The sequence below is a fragment of the Nansenia antarctica genome (assembly GCF_963989245.1).
Source record: "Nansenia antarctica genome assembly, chromosome: 3".
In the NCBI taxonomy this organism is placed as follows: domain Eukaryota; kingdom Metazoa; phylum Chordata; class Actinopteri; order Argentiniformes; family Microstomatidae; genus Nansenia; species Nansenia antarctica.
Window position 1 is genome coordinate 21946301 of NC_137688.1, and position 19909 is coordinate 21966209.

The following is a 19909-nucleotide window of genomic DNA, read 5'->3' on the forward strand; positions in this document are numbered from 1 at the left end:
TAGAATTTAAAATGTTGCTCATTATTACAATAGAGCAGGCCAGGCCGAATATGGCTGAGTTAATGGCTGATATTGAGTTAAATAACATGACTTCGAACTTGGAGGAGAAACCCTTGTTGGCAAGCACAGAGGTCAGACGTTTCTTGTAGTTGGTCACCACGTTTGCGCACATCTCATGGTCCACTCCTCTTTGCAGATCCTCTCCAAATCCTTAAGGTTTTGAGGCTGGCGTTTGGCAACTCAAAGCTTCAGCTCTCCGTAGACTGGCTAGGCCACTCCATGACCTTAAAGTGCATCTGCTTCAGCTTTTTTGGATTTCAATTACTTTTGAGGTAGCCTACTTACTAGCACTGTTTTTGCCATCCAGCTGGTCCTATTGCAAGAGGATAGTGATGACTACAGCAGTGTTTAAAAAAAATAAAGATAAAAAAACTTTTCCCTGTTAAATAAGTTCCGGTTCAGGTGATCACATCACATAATGCCAGGGGGCTCACTAAGTAGAATGAAGTGTTCCTGTGTTGGAATTAAACAGACACTGGAATGGAATGGCTGCCATACATGTAGAGATGCTGATTTAAGAAAAATGTCTGGTCTGTATATATTTATTCAATGTCATAGAAAAATGTACAATATCATACTGATATATGCAGTCCCTATTGAATCATGAGTTCACACAGTAACGTCATCAACCTTAATATTAAGTACAGCTAGACAATGATTCAAGGGCTCTCTTCCCTTATACATCTCTACACTTCAATGCAAGGCCATATTTTCAGTCATAAACTGAGCAGCTGAAGACAGGTATGACGGCTGGATGAAGTCCTTGCAGGGTGTTAGATGCTCCCCAGCCTGGCGTTATGGTGCCGGCTCAGTGCGGGTCCCTGAGTGCCCCAGCTTGAATCCCTGCATTCCTCCACAAAGACCCCGACAGCCTGTGTAGATGTAAGGGAGCAGTCTAGGTTTGTCAGTCATTTTGTAGTGATATTCTGAACGATTTAAATGTGGCCAAAACATTCAGTACGGTGTAATGTATAAGGCCATGAATATGACCCATGGCACTCCTTTATAAAATCCCTGACTCACAACATGACCCTTGGCACTCCTTTAAAAAGAAACCCCATGACTGAACCATATTGTATATGGTCTCCTCCTCATAAACCCACAGGTCACTCACACTCATGTCTTCCTTCAACACTGCAGGCCAACTACGGTGACTCACATAGCTGCATAGTCCCCAGGTAATAAAAAGCCAGGTTAGTTTCAGTAGCATTTCAAGTGTCAAGTAAGGCTGCTTTGCACTTCTCAGGTGACCTTTGTTCTAAGGTTATGAGAGGAAAGTGTTCTATACATTATAATGATCAATGGCATGGTAACCGTGTGTCCAAATGAAACCCCTCCTCGAACAGGAAGAAAGGTTCAGAGGGACTCAGATAGTACACAAAACAATTCTCGTTAAAAATGCTATTTACTACAATTCAATATCCACAATAGAACAATTTTTTAGAGAAAATATTTCACTGACCTTGATATAATATTCAATATACTTAAAAACATTATACAAGTTGCCTATGTCCTGCATATTTCAACATTACTCTGGGTTGATTACCACTGACCATAGTAAACTTACAGATTGTGCAGTAAATTGGATAATTGTACTCAGAAACACCAACATCTTTGAGAACATCACATTAAGCATTGTAAAACACAGGGTTGGTATACATTATATTTAAATTCAGTCAATTCAGGGGGATTCATTGGAATTCTGGATCCAAGATTTGACCCCCTCCCCCATGAATTCCTGGTTTGAGAGTATATAAATGAAATTGACACCAACCCTCGTCAAAGATGTGCTGAGTTTTACATACAGTATAACATAATTATTGTGCCCAATTCTGACATTAAAGGGACAGTTCACCTCACTTCCAAAGTTAGTTACCCATAACGTATTCTATGGGCTTGGAGAGACTTGTCAATAGTTTTAATTTGTTAAGATAGCAGTGTAATAGCTGTGGCTAACAAAACAAAACTAAATAGGTTGGGGAATTGGGTAAGTACAACATTCAAACTGGCAGATAAACTCATTAACTTTATGACTTGGTTTGAAGTCACTCAAAGGTTGAAGTGGCTATTCAAACAAATCTGAACCGTGGATTTCAGCCTCTCCTGGCCCATGGACTACATTCAAGGTAAGGAAGCATTTAACTAATATTGCAATTTTGGTGAACTATCCCTTTAAGCAGAAATGTAAAAGTAGTCTTGGTAACACTTTACATAACGATTTTCTTTTGGGGGTTTGTAAAGTCTTTCTAATTAAGTTTATAGATGGTTTATTATTGAGTTATAAACACCCATAACTATGGGTATAAAAAGTGGGATCACTTCCGGTTGTTTTATAATGCTACTTACTCCAGTCCTATGTGATAGTGGACAGAGGAATGGTGTTTATAACTGATGTAAAACATCTATAAACAAATAGTTGAACGCCTATAAACTGATCAACGCTTTAGAAACCTACAAAATTAAAGTTCAGTGTTACTGTAGTCTCTTGGTCATGTTACAGGAAGTAAGCTTCATCCAAAACAAAAAAAAGTGCTAATGCATTCTTTGACATGTTGACTGTCAATGTTGGTTTGGCATGTCTCATTGAGGGAGACAAAGGTTTGCAAACATGCATATATGAAAGTAATCTTTCTCTGTTCCATCAATGACCAGAAATGGCAAAGAGAAAGCCAAGTCAAGACTGCTCGCATACTAGTAATTAATTAGCAGTTCTACAGTGCATTTAACACATACATTAACATGTATTTCCCATGGAAGTCTGCTCTGATATCCAATTCAGAAGAATGTTGAAAAACATGATTAATTCAATATTTAAAAAATAAAGTTGGATTAATTGGTATTAGACATGGTAATCATTTCAGTTGTTTGGACCACGGTGAACTCTAGGTTGGTCCTCAGGTTGAGCTCCTCCGCAGGTATCCAGACCACACCCTAGATATGGACACCCAGTCTGTAGAGGTATGGCCCGTCTCCCCTAGACAGACAGGCTGTGGTGACCACCACTTGCGTCTCAAGCCACTGCTCCTTTACAGTCCACGAGCCTCTGGTACAGGAGACTTGCCTGTCAGTGCATTTCTATATCAGTAGCACAGCAAAGCGAGGGCCTGTAGTTTGGTAGGCCTCCGTTGGCACAGTGTGTGTGTGTTAGTTGAGTTTCCTTGGCCAGTCGGGAACCTCTTGGCCATAGCTTAGTCTATCCCTTAAAACAAGGTTGTTGGGTTTTTTTCCCCCAAACTTTTCACCAGTTTATTCCAAGTCTCAATATTGAGCGGGGGGCTCTCCTAATCCTAATGCAGCTAACCATCCTCTGTGAATCTGTGGGGGCCACTGGCCCCTTCCAGCCCTTCCAGCCGCTCGGCCTGAGGGGTTTTGGCAGCCAGTCACTGCTCCAGGCAGCTTTGTTGACACTGGGGGGGGGGGGGGGGTCAGGTAATGTTCCTCCTCTCTCTCTTTCTCTCTCTATAGCAGCTCAGGCCCACGCCACGCTCAGTCCAACATGCCCGTCAGGCTAGTGTGGAGTTGACAGTTGACAGTCGAATCAGACATCTGTTTGTGCATCCGAGTGGCTCCCTGTAGCTGCCTGAGGGGTCCAGCCATCGGGGGCCGCTAGTCAGAGGGCTTTGTCTACCACTGAGACTCCTGTAGGGGAGACAGGGGACATGAGTGATGGAAGAGAAATGACACCAATGCTCTACATCATTACTTTAACAACCAAACCTCCCCCGTTCATAGGGTGGTTTCATCCACCCAGGAAAAAGCAGACTCCTGGAATACAGTGGGGTGCAAAAATGTGGGCACCCCTAGTCAAAATGCCTTTTACAATTAATATCTAAGTGAAAAGAAGCAAACGTAACCTCTAAATGGTACAAAGTTAAACACATTTTCATCACATTTTAAAGCAAGATACTTTTTTAAAAATATATACTTTTTACAGTTTCAAAATAATAAAACAAGGAAAAAGGCCTTGTGCAAAAGTTTGGGAACCCTGTCAGCCAGTACTTTGTAACTCCTCCTCGGGCAACTATAACAGCTTCCTGTAGCCGGAGTCTTTCAATTCTTGTTTTTTTATATTTTCCCCATTCTTCCTGGCAGAACACCTCTAGCACATAAATATTCTTCGGCCTTCTTGTATGCACGGCATGTCTGAGATCTCTCCACAGATTCTCAACAATATTCAAGTCTAGGGACTGATGGCCATTCCAAAACCTTCATCCGTCTTTCCTGGAGATACTTCATGGTTGATGTTGAGGTATGCTTCGGGTCATCGTCTTGCTGGAATACCCAACCTCTTCAACTTAAATTTCTGGACAGACCTTCGAACATTAGCCTCTAGAATGTCTTGATATTTCGTGGAATCCATTCTTTCTTCCAACCGCACAATATTGCCTGTGCCCCCAGCTGCTACACAACCCCAAAGCATAATGGATCCACCTCCATGCTTAACAGTTGGCACGGTGTTCTTCTCTACAAATGCTTCACCCTTTTCTCTCCAAACATACCATCTTTGGTTGTGGCCAAAAAGTTCAATTTTGGTTTTGTCAGTCCAAAGCACATTGTTACAATAGGCTTCAGGTTTCTCAAGGTTTTCTTTTGCGTACTTCAGACGCTTAATTTTGTGTTGAGGTCGTAGGAAAGGCTTCTTTCTAGCAACTCTGCCATGTAGGTCTTTGTTGTTTAAGGAACGCTGTATTGTTGTCCTGTGAACAACTAGACCGGTGTCTGCTACTCTTTTTTGCAGCTCATTTGCAGTGGTGTGGGTTCTTCTGAGCATTTCTCACCATATCTCGGGAACATAGAATCTGACATTTTTCTTGGCCTTCCAGATCTTGCCTTGACTTCAATTGTTCCATTTATTTTATATTTTCTGACTATGTTTCTAACAGTGGAAATGGGTAGTTTTAAAAAACATTGCAAGAGTTTTATGTAGCCTTCTCCTTGATGGTGGAAGTGAACTATCTTGATTCTGACATCCATGGACAACTGTTTAGACTTTAGAGGAACCCATGGTTTTTAACACCAGACACAACAGCCACCGCAGTCCGATACTTTAGAAGGCATGAAGTTACTTCAGAATATATAGTTCAACCCTGGAATTATATTCACCTGACACATTGAAGCCCTAAAGAGTAAATCACCTTGGTCTGGGCCTTAGTAATCATCTTCTCAAAAGGTAACAAAGAATAATCCAAAAGGGTTCCCAAACGTTTGCACAGGGCCCTTTTCCTTTTTATCAGTTAAAAACATAAAAATAAAAATAAAACTTGCTTTAAAATTTGCAGAAAGGTGTCATGTTTAACTTTGTAGCATTTAGTGTTCAGGTTTGCTTTCAATCACTTGGAGATTAATTGCAACAGACATTTAAACCAGGGGTGCCCACATTTTTGCACCCCACTGTACATAGTATATGGAGGCTGAATTGAACATGCTTTTTGGGTTTGGTGGTTCAAACAAGGGATTAACCTTGTTTACCTGCATAGCTGCGGCCATTGCCCATGTTGGTGGGGATGAGGCTCCACTTGTCTGTGGCTGGGTTGTAAAACTCCACGGAGGAGAGGTTACAGGAGCCGTCGTCCCCTCCTATCACATACAGCAGCCCGTTAATGGCACACACTCCTGAGAGAGAGAGAGAGAGAGAGAGAGAGAGAGAGAGAGAGAGAGAGAGAGAGAGAGAGAGAGAGAGAGAGAGAGAGAGAGAGAGAGAGAGAGAGAGAGAGAGAGAGAGAGAGAGAGAGAGAGAGAGAGAGAGAGAGAGAGAGAGAGAGAGAGATAGCTCCCAGTGTCTTGGTGTGTACAGTATATATAAGAATAATAATGCATTTATTTTGTATAGCGCTTTTCTCAGTACTCAAAGACACTGATGATTGTGTCTCAGCAGGGTTAGGTTAAAGCTCTAATAACAGCAGGGTTAGGTTAAAGCTCTAATAACAGCTCTGTTCCCTTCTTCTGTTCTCCTCATCTACACAAGTGGCTAAGAGGCTGATGGTTCATTGGAGGTTCAGGGAGTGTGTTGCGGTGGGCAGCTCACCGGCATTCCTCCGGCACATGTTCATGTCGCACACCTGTCTCCAGGTGTTACTGGGGGGGTCGTACACCTCCACACTCTTCCTCACCAGGGGTCCGTCATGGCCCCCCGCTGCATACAGCTGCCCGCTCAGCACTCCAACACCTGCTCGCACACGCACGCACACACACACACACAAATATGTCAGGTGTGCGTTAACGGTCATATTCACTCACATCCAAACACAAATCACACCGGTTGCATCACAAACACAACCTCTCTATGATAATAGATCCAAGTCAAACATTCGGACACAACCATTTTTTCCCCCTAGTTCTATGTAAACAAACCTCTCTGATGCACCTCCGACTTTGTCAATATTAACCAAAACAGCAGTCCATTATCTGCCCACAAGATGGAGCTAACCTGTAAATAATGTTCTTGCTGGCCAACAGCTGAGCACAGGACACTCATTCAGAGAGGACGTTAATTAACAGAGCAAATTAAGGTTATCATTACCTTTATCAAGGTTCAAAATGTTTACCAAAGCCATCTTAGTAACTAATCAATCTAAATTGCTCAATTACCCTTTGCACTACTGCTGTTTACAAATACTATTGTTGCACATATTTTTGCACATTTGTACATACCTCTTTTTGATATAGCCTCTATTTATACATCTGTATACACCAAAACTGTACATAGCTACCGTAACTGTATATAGCTTACTGCTATTCTCCGCTGTATATACCTAACTACTGTACTTGCCATAGTGTACCTATCACTATCATGTTTTTTATATCACTATTTCCATTTTGTTGTCTCGTACTTACAATAAAATAAAATGTACAATAAAGTTGAATCTAACCTAAAAGTATTAACTCTGAGCAGAACTTCATACCTACACCTGTGCCCATCCCTTCCATAGAAACAGTCTCCATTGACTAAATACAGCATTGTGTCTCGTCTGTATGAGAGACCTGGACTGCTTTTGTGTTTCAGAGAATGAGAAGATTTTTGTCGGGTGGTACCTGCTCCGCTCCGTCTGGTGCTCATGTCGGCCACGTATCCCCATTGGTTACTGACGGGGTTAAACTCCTCCACGGTGCTGAGACACTGGCGCGACGCCCCGTCGTAGCCGCCCACTGCATACAGCTTCCCTGCACGACACAACACACACCCACTGAGAGATACAAACACACAAAAGATGCTCAACATACACTCACGTCAAGAGACAGAACACACACACACACACACACACACACACACGCACACGCACACGCACACGCACACGCACACGCACACGCACACGCACACGCACACGCACACACACACGCACACGCACACGCACACGCACACGCACACACGCACACGCACACGCACACACGCACACGCGCACACGCACACGCACACACGCGGATGTTCAATAGAACCACACCAGAACTTCGTCAGCGACGCCATGCTTGCTGCAGTTCTGTCAGCAGTTGTAGGACTGCTGCCCCGGGGGCGGAGAGTTCCTGAATCGCAAGCCACATTACCACATTACCTAGCCCTTTATCTAGATAATAACATTACCTAGCCCTTTATCTAGATAATAACATTACCTAGCCCTTTATCTAGATAATAACATTACCTAGCCCTTTATCTAGATAATAACATTACCTAGCCCTTTATCTAGATAATAACATTACCTAGCCCTTTGTCTAGATAATACAGTCTTATTACCTAGCCCTTTATCTAGATAATACAGTCTTATTACCTAGCCCTTTATCTAGATAATAACATTACCTAGCCCTTTATCTAGATAATAACATTACCTAGCCCTTTATCTAGATAATAACATTACCTAGCCCTTTATCTAGATAATAACATTACCTAGCCCTTTATCTAGATAATAACATTACCTAGCCCTTTGTCTAGATAATACAGTCTTATTACCTAGCCCTTTATCTAGATAATACAGTCTTATTACCTAGCCCTTTATCTAGATAATAACATTACCTAGCCCTTTATCTAGATAATAACATTACCTAGCCCTTTATCTAGATAATAACATTACCTAGCCCTTTATCTAGATAATAACATTACCTAGCCCTTTATCTAGATAATACAGTCTTATTACCTAGCCCTTTATCTAGATAATACAGTCTTATTACCTAGCCCTTTATCTAGATAATAACATTACCTAGGCCTTTATCTAGATAATAACATTACCTAGCCCTTTATCTAGATAATAAAGTCTTATTACCTAGCCCTTTATCTAGATAATAACATTACCTAGCCCTTTATCTAGATAATAACATTACCTAGCCCTTTATCTAGATAATAAAGTCTTATTACCTAGCCCTTTATCTAGATAATAAAGTCTTATTCAGATTTTCAAGAACCCCCATTGTCATGGTTTCTCCTTTTGCTTTCGTCTTTCCATGTCTTTCTGTGTTGTGTTTTCAGGCTTCGCTCATTTGACGACCACTGTTGTCTCTTCAGTGATCATTATGAAGCACATTGGGCTGCACAATTGTATGAGGGCAGAGTTCTATACAAATAAAGTTTACTATTATAATAGTACCAGTAATAATAATACCGTAAAAAAAACAAAAAGAACCCGCTATAATTCTCTTACCGTCCACCACTCCTACTCCCACACTGCTTCGCCTGGTGTTCATGGGAGCTACAAACGTCCACTCATTAGACTTGTAGCTGTAGGCCTCCACCGAGGACAAACCTGAGAGGATGGAGTGAAGGAGGAGGGAGAGAGAGGGAGAGGGAGAGGAAGAGGAAGAGTGTGAACAAACGCTCTACTGTGCGCCCTGAGAGCAGACAGCCAGAGAAGGAACCCACTGGGGCCCAATGTAAATGATCCCCTCTCTGTTCCACTGTATCAGCTCCATCAGATAAAACCACTGTGTCTCCCACACAACCTCCAGCCTCGCCCTCGGCCAACGCCGCTCCCAGTTCCCTTCACCGCACCACGCTCAGACTGAACCAATAGCCTTGCAGGAGACACAAACAACACATCCATTCCTATTGGGCTGTGGTAACTAGGGTTGGGTACCGTTTGTTTTTATTCGATACCGGTGCCAAATCAGTACTTTAAAAACGGTACCGGTACCGAAACGGTACTTAAATCTGTACTTTTGATTAAAAAAAAATCTATATAGAAATCCAGGATTTTTCACATCAGTGGTCACTGACGCGATTTTCCGAGTGCACGCCATTAATGCAGAGCGGCTGTGTTTTATATAAGGTGATCAAATACCAACATATCCTGATGCTACAACTGCAGCAGAACATGGGGAACTACTGAACATAGGTTACCGTATAATATACATTATCCGTACCATACCGGTACCGGTTTTCGGTACCCAACCCTAGTGGTAACTGGGGCATTTTTAGCTCAGATGGATTTGAGAGAGGAGGAGGAGGAGGAGGAGGAGGAGGGGGGGGTGTTGGGGTTGGTACCTGTGCTACCATCGAAACCCCCCACGGCGTAAAGCAGGTCCCCGAGCACAGCGGCTCCCAAGGTGCTGCGCCGCTCTTGCATGCTGGGAACTGTGGTCCACTGGTCACGCACGCTGTCGTACACGTCCACCGTTCTCACTCGCAACGAGCCGTTAAAGCCCCCGACCGCGTACACCCGGCCTGCCATGAACACCACGCCTGAGAGAGAGAAAGAGGGAGAGATTAAATTAGTTCATCATTTTTCCTGATAACGCTTTTGAGATAATAATCAAAATGTTATCATGCATGTGAAAGGAGACATCTCTTGTCATCTTTCTGTAACCCAGTTGCCCCAACACACAACACACGAGAGGCTGGGAGCAGCACAGAGGGTCTGGAAAGGCAACACCCCTGGAGCAGATTTGAAGGGGTTAAATGCCTTTAAGCTCAAGCTCACAACGGCAGACGGCCCCCCCGGGATAGTGATGCTAGATGTCTGACATCCCACCACGTTTACCTATAAGGATTTCAACCAAAAGGTGTTTTCCAACACGTTGCCTATGGCAATACAGCCAAAAGTATGCGTCCGTCCGGAGGTGTCGTGGTCTGGGGGCAGTGTTTACATGCTGCAGGCTGTGTGAGGACGTGGCTTAAGGCTACAGGTTTCAGCGCTGGTACATCCAGCAGTTCTCCAGGTCTCTGGTTGTTGGGTCACTAGGGGGGCAGAAGAGGCCAAAGGGAGGCTCACCTGCTCGACAGCGTCTGGACGGCAGGTCGGCCACCTGGTACCAGCGATCCTCCTGGAAGTCATAGCACTCCACGCTGCGGATGGCCTTAGGAGCCTGCCCACCCACCACGATCATCACCTGATATATACATACATACACACACACACACACACACACACACACACACACACACACACGAGGGCTCCTGTTCAGCTACAGTGCGTGTCTCTGTTAGTGTGTGTGTGTGTGTGTGTGTGTGTGTGAGAGAAAGAAGAGGCGTGAGGTTCTAGTTGTGATTACTTTAACATTTGTGGCGCTTTTCCACTACCGTACCGTACCGTGTGAGCTCGGTTTGTTTTGCTTTCTCCACTGCCAACCGAGCCGTACCAGGCCGAAGTACCGGTGCTGGTTTTAGTTATGCTTCCTGACTAGGAGCGAAAGGTACTATCCGTCCCAGGCTGTGTGTGACGTGTGACGCTGCAGACCGTTGATTGGTCAATGGAAATCGTCACAACATCGTCATTCCAGTTCACCGCTAACCGCCATTTTTAAATACCACAACAGATTTCGTTCCAGAAAATGTCACTTACTGTTTCTGTAATAACTCGTTTTTGGAGTCGTGTGGTCGGCGATTGGGTGCATTTTTTTCGATAACGATGACGTGGACACCCACACAAGTGTTGTGGTTTACTTAATACTGTTCAGCTGCACTTGATGTTACATTCAATGCATGACTTGTGCTATATAGGCTAAATAAAATTATGAAAGCGGCAAGTAACAGGCACGTAACATCCATATGCTCTGTATAAACAAAGACTACCAGCAAGACACCGGAGCACTCATATCTGCACGTTTGTCACAGGGTGCCAGTCATCCTGTTCCTCTGCAACAAACGCGGAGATTGTATGAGTTGAGTGCCCCGGCGTCAGTCCAATGGAAGCGTCAAGCACAGCCTTTTCCGTAGAAATACATTGCTCCCTGTCTAACGTTATATATCTAATGTGTTTTACGGCTGATCTGTGCATGATAGTGCTGCATTTTGACATAATTCTTATCGCATTTCCCCCCGTTGAGCTGTATAGCGGCACTTATTAACTAGTTTTTTTCCACACACAAAATGTATCAGAAATCGATAAGGAAATCAATAAAGAATTGAACTGATAAGCAATGGAATCGGTATCAATAGCATCTTATAATTTCCCATCCCTACTCTACGAAATTAGGAGGTGTGTGTGTGTGTGTGTGTGTGTGTGTGTGTGTGGCCTGACCTTGGGTAGGCTGATAGGCGTGCGTGGACGTGTCCTGTCAGTCTTGATGAGGTGGCGCTGGTCTGCAGGCAGGAGGTGGTACTTCATGGCCTCGATCAGGAAGTCTTTACAGGTGTTGTTGTTCTTGATCAAGGCCTCCTCCTCCACTATCTGCTCCATGACACGTGACACAAAACAATGAAACAAGCACAATAGTAAGTACCAGGGCAGGACAATGAACAACATTTCACAACCCTGTATTACACAGCCTGTTTCAGCTGCTATTTACTAAGAAACTATGGTAACCAAAGCCAATGGTGATTATTATGGTAACCAAATCTAATGGTGATTGTATGATCACCATTGGATTTGTTACCATAGTTCTTAGTAGCGTCTTTGAGCTCTGGAAAAGTGCTATATACAGTGGGTTCGGAAAGTATTCAGACCCCCTTACATTTTTCACTCTTTGTCATATTGCAGCCATTTGCTAAAATCAATTAATTTCATTTCTTTCCTCGTTCATGCACACACAGCACCCAATATTGTCAGAAAAACACAGACATGTAGACATTTTTGCAGATTTATTACAAAATAAACACTGAAATATCACATGGCCATAAGTATTCAGACCCTTTGCTCAGCATTGAGTAGAAGCACCTTTACGAGCCAATACAGCCACGAGTCTTGTTGGGAATGATCCAACAAGTTTTTCACACCTGGATTTGGGGATCTTCTCCAGTTCTGTCAGGTTGGATGGTGAACGTTGGTGGACAGCCATCTTCAGGTCTCTCCAGAGATGCTCAATTGGATTTAAGTCAGGACTCTGGCTCGGCCATTCAAGAACATTCACAGAGTTGTTCTGAAACCACTCCTTCGTTATTTTAGCTGTGTGCTTGGGATCATTGTCTTGTTGGAAGGTGAACCTTCGGCCCATTCTGAGGTTGTGAACACTCTTTCCTTCAATTGCAACCAGTCGTCCTGTCCCTGCAGCTGAAAAACACCGCCACAGCATGATGCTGCCACCACCATGCTTCACTGTAGGGATGGTATTAGGCAGGTGATGAGCAGTGCCAGGTGTTGTCCACACATACCGCTTAGAATTAAGACCAAAAAGTTCGATTCTGGTCTCATCAGACCAGAGAATTTTATTTCTCAGAGTCTGGGAGTCCTTCAGGTGTTTTTTGGCAAACTCGAGAAGAGGCTTCCGTCGGGCCACTCTGCCATAAAGCCCCGACTGATGGAGGGCTGCAGTGATGGTTGTCTTTCTAGAACTTTGTCCCATCTCCCCGCTGCATCTCTGGAGCTCAGCCAGAGTGATCTTTGGCTCTTCTCCCCCGGATGCTCAGTTTGGCCGGACGGCCAGTTCGAGGAAGAGTCCTGGTCATCCCAAACTTCTTCCATTTAAGGATTATGGAGGCCACTGTGCTCTTAGGAACCTTAAGTGCAACAGACATTTTTTTGTAGCCTTGGCCAGATCTGTGCCTTGCCACAATTCTGTCTCTCAGCTCTTCAGTCAGTTCCTTCGACCTCATGATTCTCATTTGCTCTGACTTTACACTGTGAGCTGTAAGGTCTTCTATTGACAGGTGTGTGCTTTTCCCAATCAAGTCCAATCTATATATTTAAGCTCAGCTGGACCCCAAGGAAGGTGTAGGCCCATCTCAAGGATGATCAGAAGAATTGGACAGCACCTGAGTTCAATATACAAGTGTCACAGCAAAGGGTCTGAATACTTATGGCCATGTGATATTTCAGTGTTTATTTTGTAATAAATCTGCAAAAATGTCTACAAGTCTGTGTTTTTCTGACAATATTGGGTGCTGTGTGTGCATGAACGAGGGAAAAAATGAAATTAATTGATTTTAGCAAATGGCTGCAATATGACAAAGAGTGAAAGATTTAAGGGGGTCTGAATACTTTCCGAACCCACTGTAAATGTAATGAATTATTATTATTATAGCTGAAACAGGGCTGGGAAACAGGGCTGTATAATACAGGGTTGGAGTCCTGTTGAGTTCAGTCCACTCAGGAAGTTCATAGAAATTACAATTCAATGACTGCAAATAGGTCATTAAAGGAGCCACACAAGGACAATATATGCTGTAGTATAGTGCAGTGAAATGGCTGCTTTAACAGAAAAATTATTGCTTTTTTATTTTATTTTATTTAATGCACTTCCTGAATAGAAAGCGATAGATATTAGATAGATAATAGAAAGTGTTACCAAAACATGAATATAATCCTGGAGCTGTCTCACCTGCACCAGGTAGTCTCTGGACAGCAGGGGCAGCCGAACATGCTCCATCAGCTTGGGCATGTGTTCCAGACGGGCCTCCTCGTCATGCTTGATCCACGCGATCATGGCCTCGAACACCTGACGGAGGAACACAGAGGCTTGATAACACCACACAGCAGGTGCTGTGGCTCCAGTCTTCTATCCTCCGGTCGACAACCTTCAGCCCTGCTCCTCCAGCCTCCACTCCATGCCTCTACAACCACCTCTCTCTACCTCCCCCTCCCTCCACTCTTCTATCCCAGCCTCGACAATCACATCTCTCAACCTCTTCCATCCTCCACCCCCTACTCCCTGAAGACAGGATCAGTGGTTTGATTGGAGAGACTAGAGACGGGCACCAAACAGTAGCGTTGGGCTGATGTCACATCGGTGTGCCAACGCGGGCTGACGGGGACGCTGCCTTGTGAGCAGATTATACAAGAGAGCGTGATGCCTGTGGAGAAGGGCCAGACGCTCATGCCCTCCTTCTGCACCGACTCACTCACGCATGGTGAGTGTCATGCTGTTGGTGACAGGCGTGTCACTGACAGCAGGAGTGACGGGAAGCGTGTGAGGGTGAGTGGCATCAGATTAGTAGAGAGCCTGAGAGGAGAGCTGGGATATGGTCCTGATAGCATGGACAAAGGCAGGGTTCTCCCCCCAAAGAATGTAAGAGTGGCACTGTGCCATGCTGTGAACTTGGCAGTGCCACTATGTAAACATTTCAAGGCAATTTAAAATATATATATATAGTAATTTAGATAGAGTAACTATCTTTGACTGTCAATGACATCATTGTTAAAAGCTAATGCGAACAGGAAAGCTGTTATGTTCCTTCCTTCATTCATTCATTCATTCAGCATTTTAACTGTATTTTAGCACATTTGAAAATGAAATGAATAAACACAAGTCAGGTTTTGATAATGCAATCCAGCGCCACACTGTTCCAAATTCCTGGGGAGAGGAACCCTGAAAGGTAGGTATGTGTCTGCTGTGTGTACAGTGTTCCTGATCGGAACAGAAGCAGGAGTGAGTTTAGGGGGCAGAAATAGTGCTCTGACCTACCTTCTCTTCAGTGGACACAGTGAGTTTGTCGCTGGAGATCAGACTGGACACTTGCTGCAGGGACAGGCTCATGAACTCCTCACCAAGCATCACCTCACAGAAATGCTGCTCTGTTGAACAAGCACAAAACACAGTTAAACAAGTACAAAACACAGTTAAAGAAACTCAAATAAACACCTTCCGTCACACCCTTGAGCTCTGGCTCAAGTGTACAGCATAGCAATCCTAGACAACATCAGTGTACAGCAAACCAGTCCTACATTACTCATGTCTCTAAGATGATCTTGTATGTTTTGACTTTTTTGTCCTCCCACCCCTCCTTGTCTCTAATTCATGAACGTTTTTTTTTTTTAAAGTATGAAAGGACGCTGGGGGAATAAAAAAACATACAACAAAAACAACATATTACAATGGAGTTCAACCCATAGCCAGATTAACACTCCTTAGGAGGACATTTATTAGGAAAATCCTCATCCATCAACAGCAGTCTGCATCACATGATCCTTAACCCCATGGTGAATGCCTTCTCTAAGCTCTTCAGTGCCATGTCCTCACCTTCTCTTGGCAGACTTGCAGACTCGTTTGTGTACGTACGTACCCCTCTCTAACACCTACCACGTCCTCTGGGGGTTCATTCCCGAAGGAAAGTGAAACTCACCGGCGTAGGCGTGCGCCTGGTTGAGCAGTTGAGTGCAGGTGTGGAGGTCGGCGAAGGCACGGATCCCGAGGCAGTTGGTGGGATGGAGCTGAGACTGGAGGAACTCACAGCACACCTGCCTCACATCCATGAGCTGCAGGAGGCCGGCAGCAGGCAGCAACACCTACAACGCAGAAAACAACGCAGGGATGACGGACTGATCTGATCATTCCAAACAAACAGGCAATACTGTACAGCCATATCACCTGTATGGGGAAGTAACTCTCTCAGGAGTCAAGACTTAATCCGCACCCCGTTTCACGATGGTCTTACTTTTTCCAGTCTGGCTAATTTGCAATGCATGTTTGTAAACCAACCTAAAGCGTGGATTGCACTTTCTTCTTGTCATATAGAGGAAAGTAATCATCATTTTAGAAATTAAGTGAACTGTATCCCTTTAATATCACACTTTTTTTCTCTCTTGATATGATCTAACTATTCAAATAGTAGTAGAAGGCACTGTATGCATCAGTGAATGGTGGTCAGCTCTTTGGCATCATCTGGTTTATTCACCTCTCGCCTGCCAGTGGTTTGGTATAGTGTGCTGAGAAACTGGGTCACTCCTTTGAATAGGATGAGGATTTATTTATTTATTTTTGCATCTTGCCCGTGGGTCTAAAAAGGGGCCTGCAGGCGGCCTTTTATAGTCGCCGTTGTCTGCAGCCACTCATTCTAAGAGACCCTATGATCAGTGGCCCCAAACACACACACACACACACACACGCACACACACACACACACACACACACACACACATTGCTAACACAGAGGATTTCCCCTCGCTCCATGCACACTTCCTAAGGCAATAATAAGAGGAAATGCCCTGCCTGCTAAAAGTCTGGCCTCACCAGCTAGGAAAGAGAAGACTATCACATGCTTCTGAAAGGGAAAGGGCTGGAGAGATGGCAGCCAACATTATGCTGCTTTTAAAAGTAAGACATTCTGAAGAATAACAAAAAAAAGCACTGAAAAAGCAACATTAAAGAATAGCAGCAGCAATAAATACCCTACTGACTTCACTGCTGTACTGTAAACACTTGAACACAGTCAATCATACATATGCCTTCCAAACAACCAAATCCTGCAGGTCATTTAAAGCAGCAATCCGTCATCTGTGAAACAGCGAATTAGCTGCCCCACTACTCAGAGTAAACACAGAAGTTGTGTTTTAATTTGAGACAGTTAAGCAAAAGGAAGTGCCCTTAAATGTTTGTTTTCATTGAGAGAAATGGGAATGATATAGCAGTACATACAAGCGTCTACCATTATACCAACCGGACATCATCTAGGTGCATAGGCGATTAGGCGTCACTTGAGTATGTCTCAAGGAGCGTGATTCCAAACCACCTCTTCTACATTAGCAACCCCAATCCTATCTATCCAGGGTCTAGAGACCAGTGGTCAGAGCACTCTCTCACCTGAACGTTGTCCTCCGTCACCTCAATCTCCGCTGTGTAGATGTAGTCCACCAGCTTCCTTAGTGTTTGACCATCCACTTCCCTGATTTCAACCTGCTGGGCTTTGCTCTCACTCATGTCCCCTACACATAGCAGATGTACACATGTGTACACACACACACACACACACACACACAATAAGAGAAGAACAGTTCTCACTCTTAAGCAGCGACCAGCGATATCCGCATCCACCACAACAATGACCCAGCACATTGTTTTGAAAGATGAGCGGTCGGGTTGGTTGAATGAAACATCCTTCGGGCTACATCCTGACTAATCATGACACCTATACAGTGCTGCTTGAAAGCATGTGAACCCCTTGTGCAATTATAGATTTTTTTTTGTTTTACCATGAAATCTTTATTTAATCAGAACCAGTCTTTTTCATGTGCAAGTCATTTCTCTAGGAAATGTTTTCTGAATTTACGACCAGTGATTTGTATAGTGGCTAGTGCAAGCTTGCAACAGTATTATGCTGCGTAGAGCATACTGTAGGTGACAGCACGGTGGACACACATTGTTTGAAATGGAGAATTATCGAGAATTCAAAAGAAGGACAACATGGAATGCTGTTCGCAAGCTCACGATAGCCACGCTACAAAGCACAGGTAGCGATTGCCCAGATATCAGATACCCAGATATCAGATTATTCTTTTTTGGGTGTGCCCTTTAAAGGGGTGAACTATGAACAAGGTGAAGGGCAATACCTGTGAACATGGCACAGAAGTAGGGGCTGCAGGATGACAGCACCACCTTGTGAGCTGGTACCTCTATATTTCCTGCCACCAACAGAACGTCACACAGCATTTTCTTACTGGAATCACAAGAGATGAAACAGATTTCCCAAATCATCACACAAAAGACTTTGAAATGGAGCAAGTGCTCCCAGCTGTGGAGGAAAGCCTCCCCAAATGTATCCTAGAAATTCAACCTGTACGCCCGCACTACCTCAGATGGTTAATGCTGCTGCCTACATCATTGAATCCCTAGGATGCCTACATAAGGTTACCGGCTTAACAAATAAAATAGAATTAACAAAACATAAGGAAAGTCAAATTCCACACATTTTAAAGGATTGTGGCTATGAGTGAACATTGCAATTCCAGTGAGCTGTGTGTTTACGTCTTAGTACTAGCTTGCTTCAACTGCAAAAATGGCGATCCAGACCATTGAGATAATATCCCAACATGTCAAGTTAATAAGGTAATAATAATACATGTTTGCCAGGGTTAGTTTTGATTTACCTTCTTTCTTTAACAAGCTACGATTTGACAACAGAGCTAATACCATAGCCAAATTGAAACATAGATGGGGAGCTACTACCTTTAAACACTATATTGCTCTACAATCCCTACAGATTGCAGGGCTATTATATGCAGTAGCACATTGAAGATATAATATATATATCCTTTAAATAAATCCCAGCCCAGACTCCATAAAAAAACAATCAATAATAAAGCCTACCTCCTTAAGTCATTCATCAGCTGAAATGCCTTCCTCATATGAGTGTGGTTGAAGGTGTGCATCCCCACATCCACAGCATCTTCCTCAGAGTCACAGGTCAGCTGGGCACTAGACACTGGACTGATCAGGGATACACTGGGCATGAGCAGGATTATCTCAAATAACACAAGTTATAACTAATAATTAACTAACCCCTACATCTTACCCTTTCCCTAACATGCAGCCCTAACCCCAACCCTTATCCTATTCCAACACTAGCCTCAACCATAATCCTTGCTCCAACCTAGCCCCAAACCTATTTTTTGGGCAAGTACTCATGCTTAATGTAAAATGAACAGATATCATTCGTTCATTCATTATGTCTAGATAGAACAATTGTGATATAACCTCATAATTTGTATCATAATATGAAGTTATGTATGATGATCAATATAACAGAGCGGGGATAGATAGGTCTGGCGGAAGGAGACCAACATGAGCAGCTGCAAGCCTCCATCCAGCCAGTGCCAAACTCCATCAGTCTTCTTTCATTTAAATGTCTCAACCCACACACACACAGTGGTCCAGTAATGTAGCTAGGACTCTGGCTGTTCAGAGTGGAATTCCAATGTCATGGTCGGTGTCATCCAAACTATGAGGACGAAATCATGTTTGAAACTCAAATGAAGTAAAGACCTTAAAGTTCATAGCCAAAACCTAGCTATGCCAGTACCAGACGACCTTAATAGTATTCATGCAGTAACATCTCTGAACAAGGAAATGCTTGTAATAACGCTGGTAGCTAATTCGCCAATCGTTACACTTTGCTGGAGATTCTGTTAGCTAGCCACAAATAATGCCGGTGGACTTGCTTTTTCTCTCACGCCGGGTCCCCTTCCATCAAACCTAGCTAGCTCGCTGCTAGCTACCAGCTAGTTAGTTCTCCCTCTTCGCCAGCAGTGCTAGTCCGCTACATCGACAACATACAGGCTGTGGGTGGCTAGTAAGCGAGAGAGCTTCATTCGCCAGGAATGCCATATCTTTAATCCAAGTGTTTGACAGATTTAACAGTAACACATAATCAGAAGATGACACTTTAATCCTACCCCAAACTTACCCCAACGTTACACAGTCCTCCATGGTGTGTCAGACGTGCTGCTGTGAGAGTAGCGGGCTAGCTCGAGCTACGGGCCCATGAGCACAACACCGACAGTTCAAAGTGCAACACTCCACTACTGCTACTGGGCACTGAGCATGAAGGTGGTTCACCGGTGTCGGGTCTGGTGTCTTTCATTGGCTAAAATAATAATCATTAATCATAATAATCAGACATTCTCGCACATATCTTTTATTTCTCATTTTAACCATTTCGGAAATTATTTCCGGAACTCTGAAAACGAAGCTGTTTCACTGTTTCACATCCCGCCCTTTCCACCACCGGAGAGGATTCAGGACAATCGTAGTACGTCCGTTTGGTTGCGTCGGGTGGTGCCCG

General features: G+C 43.8%; 1 protein-coding gene across 3 annotated transcripts; it reads right to left on the reverse strand.

Annotated features, from left to right (window-relative positions):
- Window positions 1-732: 732 nt before the first annotated feature.
- On the reverse strand, window positions 733-19625 carry klhl3 (kelch-like family member 3). 3 transcript variants are annotated; one of them, XM_080525355.1, is made up of 15 exons: window positions 19532-19625; window positions 18436-18555; window positions 17679-17785; window positions 16933-17054; window positions 15476-15638; window positions 14818-14927; window positions 13735-13851; window positions 11499-11648; window positions 10251-10368; window positions 9524-9721; window positions 8685-8786; window positions 7093-7221; window positions 6086-6226; window positions 5530-5637; window positions 733-3699 (listed from the first exon to the last, which is right to left on the reverse strand). In XM_080525355.1, the coding sequence occupies exons 1-15, from the start codon at window positions 19552-19554 to the stop codon at window positions 3671-3673; spliced, it is 1737 nt and encodes a 578-aa protein (XP_080381481.1). In that variant the 5' UTR covers window positions 19555-19625; the 3' UTR covers window positions 733-3670. The 3 variants fall into 3 exon arrangements, with proteins under 3 accessions (XP_080381481.1, XP_080381480.1, XP_080381482.1); XM_080525354.1 differs by having other exon boundaries at window positions 5530-5673; XM_080525356.1 differs by having other exon boundaries at window positions 5530-5673; window positions 18436-18550; window positions 19532-19577.
- Window positions 19626-19909: the final 284 nt, after the last annotated feature.

What these genes read in the sequence shown, in the direction of transcription:
- klhl3 (XM_080525354.1), bottom strand. Translation starts at nt 19,554, where the DNA reads ATGGAGGACTGTGTAACGTTGGG. An exon ending in CCAGAGACTACCTGGTGCAG is followed by an intron (nt 11,649 to 13,734) that starts GTGAGACAGCTC and finishes GTCATGGAGCAG; the next exon opens with ATAGTGGAGGAGGAGGCCTT. An exon ending in GGGAGTAGGAGTGGTGGACG is followed by an intron (nt 7,222 to 8,684) that starts GTAAGAGAATTA and finishes TGTGTCGTGCAG; the next exon opens with GGAAGCTGTATGCAGTGGGC.